The sequence below is a fragment of the Cricetulus griseus genome, chromosome 2 (genome assembly GCF_003668045.3).
Source record: "Cricetulus griseus strain 17A/GY chromosome 2, alternate assembly CriGri-PICRH-1.0, whole genome shotgun sequence".
Taxonomy (NCBI): domain Eukaryota; kingdom Metazoa; phylum Chordata; class Mammalia; order Rodentia; family Cricetidae; genus Cricetulus; species Cricetulus griseus.
The window spans coordinates 36,266,074-36,275,914 of NC_048595.1; the positions used below are offsets into that span (position 1 = coordinate 36,266,074).

The 9,841-nt window shown below is 41.7% G+C and overlaps 1 protein-coding gene across 1 annotated transcript; it reads left to right on the forward strand.

Annotated features, from left to right (window-relative positions):
* The first annotated feature begins 131 nt into the window (after window positions 1-131).
* LOC100771461 (cytochrome b-c1 complex subunit 6, mitochondrial) lies at window positions 132-8,764 on the forward strand. The gene is made up of 4 exons (XM_027402535.2): window positions 132-290; window positions 5,346-5,369; window positions 6,028-6,189; window positions 8,552-8,764. The coding sequence occupies exons 1-4, from the start codon at window positions 237-239 to the stop codon at window positions 8,582-8,584; spliced, it is 273 nt and encodes a 90-aa protein (XP_027258336.1). The 5' UTR covers window positions 132-236; the 3' UTR covers window positions 8,585-8,764.
* Window positions 8,765-9,841: the final 1,077 nt, after the last annotated feature.

A 9,841-nucleotide genomic window follows, 5' to 3' on the forward strand; every position in this document is an offset into this window, starting at 1 on the left:
AAAGGATGTTTCTTAGCAAATCCTTCGCAGACATATATGCCAGCTCCCCCTACCACCTGCAGCTAACGAGTAGTACAGGCCAATCTGGGCGTGTGTTCCAGACTACGATGAGTATGCCGCACTTCCGGCCAGGTCGCCGGATATCCGTCAAGTGACCCTTACAAGTCCTCCTTGATCCTCAAGTGGAGTCGTTAAGGTTGTTTCTCCTGGTGTGGAGGGCCGAACAGCTTCCTGACATGGGACTAGAGGACGAACAGAAGATGCTTACCGGATCCGGAGACCCCAAAGAGGTAAGGCTAGGACGTCGGCTCTTGCTCCCCTCTACGCGCTGAGCCCCGGGATCTACCGCATCAAAGCACTTTCCCGGGCCCTCCTGGTCCGGGTCCTCCTAGGGTTTGCGGGGTTGACGCGGGCAGGCGGGCGGTTTCCGCTGCTCGTCTTCAGAATTCGTTAATGGATAGTCTTTCTCAGGGCCCGGTTTCCCAACCCACGAATGTGAAGGTTTAACTGGAGTTACAAAGCTGTACCTGAGAAAGAAAGAAAGAAAGAAAGAAAGAGAAAGAAAGAGCTGTGTTTTCAGTCAGTCGGATGTTTTTAGGTTCTGATTTCTAAGTGTGTGAGACAAATAGACCGGCGTTAGCCTTTAACCTAGCTTAGGTCATTGGTGGAAGTTTCGGGGACCCAAGCCTTATACCACTTTCTGTGAAAAAGTGGCTCAGGAATCGGGGTGTAGCTTCGCGGTAAAACGTTTGCCTACTATCAAGAAGGCCTGTCTGTGTTCGCTCCCCATCACCACAAACAAAAAGTGGTTTTGGGAACAGTGTAAAAATGTGCAGTGTAATTCTGTGGTGAAAGAGGGAGCTCTTGCCCCGGTTGAGTACCAGTGTGATAAATATTGACTGCTTGTGTTCTGAGTGCTTTGTATGTACTAAGACATTTAACTTGAAGTTTCCCCATGAGTTAAATATTTGTTACGTTATTTTTTTTGTCATTTTTATAGATGAGGCAGCAAGCAAGGAAGTTCATTATCTTGTCTAAGGGAAAGAAAGACAGACAGGCAGACAATCAATGCAGCTGGGAATAGAGTCCAAGTGTCACAACACAGCCAGACCTCTAACCACAGTACTTTACAAAAGCGATGCACTTTGCTTCTGTTTCCTATATATTTGCCCTCTGTCTACTTCAGGACAAGCCATTGGGGCTTTATGGATTTGGAATTATTTGGAAAATTGTTTATCTTTTAATTTTTTTCTAGTCTTAACAGTTTCCAGAAAGTGTTGGAGCCAGGCTCAGAAAGTTCGACAGGTTACTAAAAACCACAACGGCATGGTGGTCCATGCTTTGAATCTTAGCACTCAGGACAGCCAGAACTATAGGGAGACCCTGTGTCAAAAACAAAGAACCAAAAACAATAAATCAAAGCAATCAAAAAAAAATATAAAATGAAGAAAGTTGAATTAATTTTACTAAAGACCCATAATCATTGGAGATTAAATCCTTTTATTCAGTGTGACTTTGGTTTATCTCATTGGTGGAAACAGTCCATAATTATTTTTGACATAATTACTAATGTAGCATTGCTAACTGGGAAATGACACAATAGTCTAGAACACTTTAATTTCAAGCCCCCCCCCCCAATTTTTATTTTTTCTGTAATCGTGTGTTTGTATTTTGCTTGTGTGTGTATCTGTGTACCACTTTTGTGCTTGGTGCCTTCTAAGGGCACTGAATCCCCTGGAACTGGAGTTACAAATGTTTGTGACCTACCATGTAGGTGCTAGGAGGAACCTGGGTTCTTTGGAAGAGGGAGAGGTGCTCTTAACCGCTGAGCCATCTTTTGTGTGCTTGTATGGGTGTCGGTGTATGTATGCATCTGTCTGTAGGTCTTTCCACATGGGTTGCTAGGATCATACTCAGGTTGTTGACACCAAACAATTTTACCTGATGGTTTTAGAACTTTTTATTCTTATGCTGGGCCTTGAATTCAGCACTTCAAGTATTCTGAGAAAGTGCTTTACCACTGAGCTTTGATATCAGTTTTGTTTTTATTTTTTTCGGGGGGTACTTTTTCAATGTTAATTTAAAACTTTTTAAAAACATTTTTTAGATTTATTTATTTATTTATTATGTATACAGTGTCTGTCTGTATGCCCCCACACCAGAAGAGGGTGCCAGATCTCATTACAGATGGTTGTGAGCCACCATGTAGTTGTTGGGAATTGAACTCAGGTCCTCTGGAAGAACAGCCAGTGCTGTTAACCTCTGAACCATCTCTCCAGCCATATGTTTGCCTGGTTTTAAGGGAGGTCAGAAGAGGGTGTTGGATCCCCTGGCACTGGAATTAGAGATGGTTGTAAGGAATCAAACCTAGTTCTTTTGCAAGAGCAGCAAATTCTCTTAGCCATTTGCCATCTCTCCAGCTTGTTAATAAATCATTTAGGGAGCTTGATGAAAACTAGAACTTATATCCTAAGTAACAGCTTCACACTTAGGAGAAACCTTGCCAACTGAGAGAGTAGAGAGCTGAGGTTACAGTTGACTCTCCCTCCCTTCTAGGGAAACGTGATTGTTGAGCTCCTCTTTTTATTCCCTTTGTGCCTCTACTTTCTCTTCTCCCACATGTGGATAGTTATATTGTGTGTGTGTGTGTGTGTGTGTGTGTGTGTGTGTGTGTGTGTGTGTAAATAATTGCCATGCACCAGATTTAGGATCTATGCTGATGCTCCTATAGGTAATTTTTACAATTAGGCAAAGAAAGGATACTAATTTGAAGGTACACGGTGGGATAATAAATAGATAATGTAGGGCCTAGTGTGTTTAAGGTCTTAGATGAAGTTGTATAGACTTTTATAATTATATTGACCTTCAAGCCAAAGGGCAGTGATTATAACTTTAGTTAAGTTGGCTAAAGAAAAGAATTTAGGTTTGGCCATTTTCATTTTCCATATTCAAGTTAAGTGGCTAGAAAAAAAGCCAGAGAGATGATGCAGTGGATAAAACCCTGTGCTGGTCTTGCAGAGGATCTGAGTTCAGTTCCTAGTACTTTCATCAGGTGGCTCGCAATTGCCTGTAACTTTGGTTCCAAGAGATGTGATGTCTCTGGCCTCTACAGGCACCTGTATTCATGTGTACATACTACCAGCCCCTGACACACATACCCATAGTTTAAAAAAAAAAAAAAAATAGTGACAGCTGGGCAGTGGTGGCACATGCCTTTTTAGTTCCAGCACTTGGGAGTCAGAGGCAGGTGGATCTCTGAGTTCAAGACCAGCCTGGTCTACAAGAGCTAGTTCCAGGATAGCCTCCAAAGCCACAGAGAAACCCTGTCTCAAAAAACAAAACAAAACAAAACAACAAAAAAAAAAAGTGGCAATCTTAAACAAACAAAATAACCAAAAAAGTTGGTTTTCCTCTAAACTTAGTTCAGGATATAAAGACAAAGTTTAGCTATTTCTATCAGTATTTACCAGATACTTTATTTATTGTTTTGAGATAGGGTCTTATGTAGTCCAGATTGGACTCAAATATGAGCTCCTGATCCTCTGCCTTTTAAGTGCTGGGATTACAGGAGAGTACTCCTCACCTGTTTAAGCAAAGGCAAAGTATTTTTGTTTTGTAGGTTGGTGCATTGCATGGGTACTTCTGCTCATGTGTGTATGATACCTTGTTTCCCCTTTCAGTGTGGGAATTGGACCAAGGGCTTTGTGCAATGTTAGGAAAGCACTCTCATTGAGCTACACCTTAAGACTACCAAAATACTTCTAAGTTCTTTTGGTCTCATTGGATTATTTGATGGCTTGAGTCTATTATCAGGAAGTGTTTAATAATTACTATTGTTTCTAACTTGGGATTACTTTCTTAAGAGCTGACTAATTATATCCTAATGTACTTCATTAGTCTATGTATACTTCATAAACTGTAGACTGTCCTGAATGCTTAGATCTTACTGATGAAAGTGAAGTGGTGTCTGTCTTAAAAATATGGTGAGGTGGTGTACATGGAGACAGCTAGCTATCTTTGAAAGAATTTATGGACTGGGCATAGTGGTTTATACTTGTGATCCTATCACTTTTGAGGCTGAGGCAGGACAATGAAGAGTTCAAGGCCAGCTAGGGCTACAAGCAGGACACATTCTTAAAATATAAAAGGCCAATGAGATAGTAAAAGTGCCTGTCTCTCACCTGACAACCTGTGTTCAACCTCTTGGACCTACATGGTGAAAGGAGAAAACTGATTTTCACAAGTTGTCCACTGACTTCTTTGTGTTTGCTGTAGCATAAATAAAACGTAAAATTTAAATTTAATGAAAAGAGCAGGAAGGAGAAGAAAGATGGCAGGGTGATTTATTGCTTATAGTTCTTGAAAGAAAGGCTCAGGACAATGCAGAGAAGTGGGGCAAAAGGAAACAGAGGAGCTGGGCATGGTGCTACCACATTCCTGTGATCCAGGCATTCAGGCTGATGCAGGAGGATTTCTGCAAGTTCAAGGCCAGGCTGGCTAAATAGTGAGACCCTGTCTCAAAAAACAAAAACAAGTTAGGGCTGGAAAAATGGTTCAGTGCTTAAGAGCACTTGCTGCCCAAGCGTGAGGACTAGAGAATGGATCCTAGCATGAAGGTAAAAGCTAGGCATTACAAAGTGAGGGGGCCCCTCACTAAGGCATTCTGGCTGCTCCCCGGAATACCCAGTGCTCCCTAGTGGCCTCCAAGCACAATGATGAATACACCTGCACACACATATGCATATGCTCCCACACACACAATTATTTTTATAGAAGTTGGGAAGAGAACTGAGTATGGTGATTCACATCTGTAATTTCAGTGTTTGGGAAGGTGAGGTAGGACTGACACACATATGAAGCCAGTCTGAGCTAGAGTGAGACCTTACCAAATCAAACAAGGAGTCACAGGGAAATCAAGGCTCAGAGCCTGGTTTCTATGGGAAGGAATGATGGCAAAGTTTGATCACATTAAGGATTGGATAGTTTGAATAATTTCAGTGAACTCTGAACTATGGTGCTGATCCCTTGTTGATCTTTCTCTCTAGAGTAAGGGCAATACAAAGTTTGTATGTGAGACTTGCCTAAGGAAGTGACTGGCTATATGGGTTTTGGATTGACTGGTACATGAAAGGTGTGTCCCAAGCAAACTGTATTTTATCTGTAAAAATTAGCTAGTTCTAGGGAGAGGCAGAATTTAGCATTTAAATTAGCAAGGATGCTAGGGTGACAAACATCATCATAAAATATGATTAATAGTCTTTTCTCCGTAATTTTTGTATCAGTATGATTGGGGAAATGTATGTTATAAAATTGCTGCTGACACTAATTCTCTTTACCTTTTGTAGGAAGAAGAGGAGGAAGAATTAGTGGTAAGTGCTGCTTCCGGTTTTGAACTACTTTTCTAGAAATAGGAAATTTGAGCTTCATGAAACTCTAGGGCATTTTAAGGAATCTCTGACAACTTGGAAAATGAATGAATAAACCTTTAATATCTCCTATGCAGTGGAGGGTTTGGGAGTGTAAGCTTAGAAAGCTATGTATGTCTCTTCTAGGTTTGGGGGTTTTTTGGTCATACCAGGAATCAGACAGCACCTCGAAGAACTCTGGAAAGAGATTTTTTAGATAGTTCTCCATGTTTGCATTTTCTGTCTGCAAGTAGGGGGCTAGGCCTGATTCTTAGACCAGGGAAATTGAATCCTAAATGCTGTATTAATAAGTGATGCCTCTAGTAGATCTACTTCCTGTTTGGCCAGGTGTCCTTGTTTCTCAGAACTGAGCCAAATATCTGCCTTCCAAGGTGCCAGTATGCACTAACCTTGGAAGGCAGAAATTTGAAAATTCTCTAGTACTTAGCATCAAAGAATTAAGTAGGCATTCCCATTCTGCCATTTCTGGCTAGCATATGGTTCTGCCTGCTGGCCTGTATGTTCAGAGGTAGCACCTTGGTTTGGTGATTATACTGACCAAAGCATATGTATGTGGTGGATGTTTCCTGAAGCTTCCTTTTTTCCCCCATTTCTTTGTCAGGACCCCCTAACAACAGTGAGAGAGCAATGTGAGCAGTTGGAGAAGTGTGTAAAGGCCCGGGAGCGGCTAGAGCTTTGTGATAGTCGTGTGTCTTCCCGATCACAGACAGAAGAGGATTGTACAGAGGAGCTCTTTGACTTCTTGCATGCACGTGACCACTGTGTAAGTCAGTCTGAAGACAGGAAGGGCAAAGCTAAACAGTGGTCTTCATGCTCTAAGGTTTTGAGGTTTTTTTTGGGGGGGGGTCTTTGGGGGGGTGGAAGGAGTTGTTTCTCTGTAGCTTTGGAGCCTGTCCTGGAATTGACTCTATAGACCAGGTTGGCCTTGAACTCACAGAGATCTTCCTGCCTCTGCCTCCCGGGTGCCAGGATTAAAGGTATATATATATCAGGTTTTGTGACAAGCATTTTATATACATAGCTGTCCTTAATCCTTATCACATATGCTGGAGGTAGGTATCTCTGTCTCTATTGCACATATTGGAACAGACTGACATGGAAAAACAACATCCTAACATGCACTGTTAAATAACAGGGAAATTGGTTTTTATATTCTTTTTTCTTTTGGTACTGGAGATAAATCACAAGGCCTTATGCGTGCTAGGCAAATGCTCTGTGCTCTGAGCTATACCCCAGTCCTGGATTTCATCTTTAAGGGAAAAAAAATATTTAATTTTTTTTTGTTTTTTTGAGACAGGGTTTGTCTGTGGCTTGGAGGCTGTCCTGGCTGTCCAGCTTGTAGACCAAGCTGGTCTTGAACTTACTGAGATCCACCTGCCTCTGCCTCCTGAGTGCTGTGACTAAAGGCATGCGCCACCACCGCCTGGCTTAATGTTATTTAATTAATTTTGTGTGGGTGTTTTTCGTTCGTGTCTTTGTTCCATGTATGTGCCTGGTGCCCAAGGAAGTTAGAAGAGGGCATCAGATCTTCTGTAATTGAATTTGTGGATAGTTCTGACTTACCATGTGAGTGATGGGAGTGTTAGAAACTGAACCCAGGGCTGGAGAGATGGCTCAGAGGTTAAGAGCACTAGCTGCTCTTTAAGAGGTCCTGACTGAGTTCAATTCCCAGCAACCACGTGGTTGCTCATAACCATCTATAATGAGATCTGATGCCCTCTTCTGGCCTGCAGGCAAACATGCAGGCAGAACACTATATACATAATAAATAAATTTTTTAAAAAAAGAAAGAAACTGGACCCAGGTCCTCTGCACCTCTGAAAAAAAGCAGCTAGTGTTCTAACCACTGAGCCATCATCTCTCCAGCCCCAGATACTATACTTTTAATAGTCTGTTTTATATGCTCCTTCAGTATGTATAGTTGTTTCTTTTTTAAGTAAGTTGTGCTTCACTCTTTCATATAACAGTATTTTATACATATAGCACACACGCAGAACTGGATAAGATTAATTCCATTAAAACTGATTAGGTAAGTCATGTGTGTTGGCTTATACCTATAATCCTAGTATTTAACCATTTGGAGTGCTGAGGCATGATAATTGTCATGAGTTTGAGGCCAGCCTGGGCTATATATTTTTAGTCCAGTCTAGTCTATAGAATGAGATACTGCCTCAAAGGGAAGGGAGGGGGCAACTGATTGGCTAGCTACCTTACTGAGACTATATTCTGTGTGTACGTGGTAGAGCACTGCTTGTCTAGTGAGGCCTGGGTTTGATCACCAGGGTGGTAGCTGGGGAGTGTTACATGAGAAAGAAATGTGGGAAAAAGTAGAAATTTCACACTCTACCGGTAAAGATATAAGTGGTATAGCCAATGTGTAAAATAGCTTGGCAGTTCCTTAGAAGGGCAAGCATAGAGCCAGCCATGGAAGCGCACATCTGTAGTTCTAGCTACTCAGGAGTCTAAGGCAGAAAGGTACTGAAGCCCAGGTGCTTGAAACCAGTCTGGTCTAAACAGAGAAATCTTTTTTTTTTTTTTTTTTTTTTTTTTTGGGTAAAGAGTTAAGCATGGTCTAGCATATGGCCACAGATAACACTGAGCAGTTCCATTCCAACATGTATATACGAGAGAAATATAAAAAGTTGTATGTAGTAGGGTGGTGGTATATTCCTGCCAAGAGAATTCCAAAAACAGATTTGTGTGGTGATTATTTGGTGGAAGCTTACAGGCAATTGCATACAGTTTCAAAAAGAAGTATGGGGCTTAAGAGATGGCTCAGCAGTTAAGAGCACTGGCTGCTTTTCTGAAGGACCTGGGTTCAATTCCCAGCAACCACATTTGCAGGTCACAGCTATCTGTAACTCTAGTTCCAGTGTATGTAATACCCTCACAGTGACATATATTCAGGCAAAACCCCAATACACATAAAATAAAAGTAGTAGATGAAAAAATTCAGAGTTGCAGACAAGAGTTAGGTAACTGAAGGGAGTTAGTAGGCCCCAAGTATGGATAAGGATACTTAAGAATGAGAGTGTCAAGAAAGAAGCAGTACTGTTCCAGGTATGAAGACCCGTGAGTGTGACATTAAATCTAAGTGATGTTTTTGTTTTTGTTTTCTTCTCTAGGTGGCCCACAAACTCTTTAATAGGTTGAAGTAACTGCACAGATCATCCACCTCAGCCTTGTCACAGGGCATCAGGAGAAGTTCCTTGTAGTTTTGAACCATTTGTTTCTAATGTGTATTCTGGAGAACTTCAATGATTATGGCAAGTAGCTTCTCTTCCATGTAATTAGCAATTCCATCTGAATAAACTGATCTGCAGATCTGCTGTTTGTCCTTCCTCTGCCACCCCTTTATTTTAGTTTTAATTTTTTCTGCCCTCCCCCACCCCAATAAAATCGAACCAACAGTCTTGTGCATGCTAGGCAAGTGCCTTACTACTGGGCTACATTTCATCCTTTCACTTCATTTTATAAGTCTTGCTAAATTGCATTTGTTGGCCCTCAAAGTTTCAGTTCTCCTGCCTCAGACTCTTGAATATCAGAGTATAGGCAGGTGACACAAACTTGGTTCCTTTGAGGTGTGCCCCCCCCCCTTTTTTTTTTTGTGGTGCTAGGAATTGAACCCAGTGTCTCAGCCTCCTAGGCAAGAACTCTACTCATATGCTGTTTCCTCAGTCCCTGTATCAGAATGTTATTTAATTTGATATTTTGTGCAGGGTGTGGTTATACATGCCTATAATCACAGCAATAGGATGGCTAGAGCAGAGTTCAAAACCAACCTAGGATACATGAAAGGACCCAACTCCACACCCCCAGAAAAATGTTCTTTTTCAAACATGTATAAGGATAGAATGTAACTAATTCCTGTGACCTAGCAAGTAAATAATCTCTAGTGATTTATTATGCATGTGTGATTATCACCCATAAAGGTAGAAGGAATTGTTTAATTCTAGTTTCTTTTTTGGTTTTTCGAGACAGGGTTTCACTGTGGCTTTGGAGGTTGTTCTGGTACTAGCTCTTGTAGGCTAGGCTGGTCTCGAACTCACAAAGATCCACCTGCCTCTGCGATTAAAGGTGTGCGCCACCAACGCCCGGCTTTTTTTTTTTTTTTTTTAAGATTTATTTATTTATTATGTATACAACATTCTGCTTCCATGTATATCTGCACACCAGAAGAGGGCACCAGATCTCATAACGGATGGTTGTGAGCCACTATGTGGTTGCTGGGAATTGAACTCAGGACCTCTGGAAGGAGCAGTCAGTGCTCTTAACCTCTGAGCCATCTCTCCAGCTTTAATTCCTAGTTTCTCACCTCAAAAGTGTTATGATACAGCGTGAGAGGGACCTTGGCTGCTTGTAGCCAAGGGGTACCACAGTGGGTAAGAGACAGATACGCCATGCAGAAAGCTCTC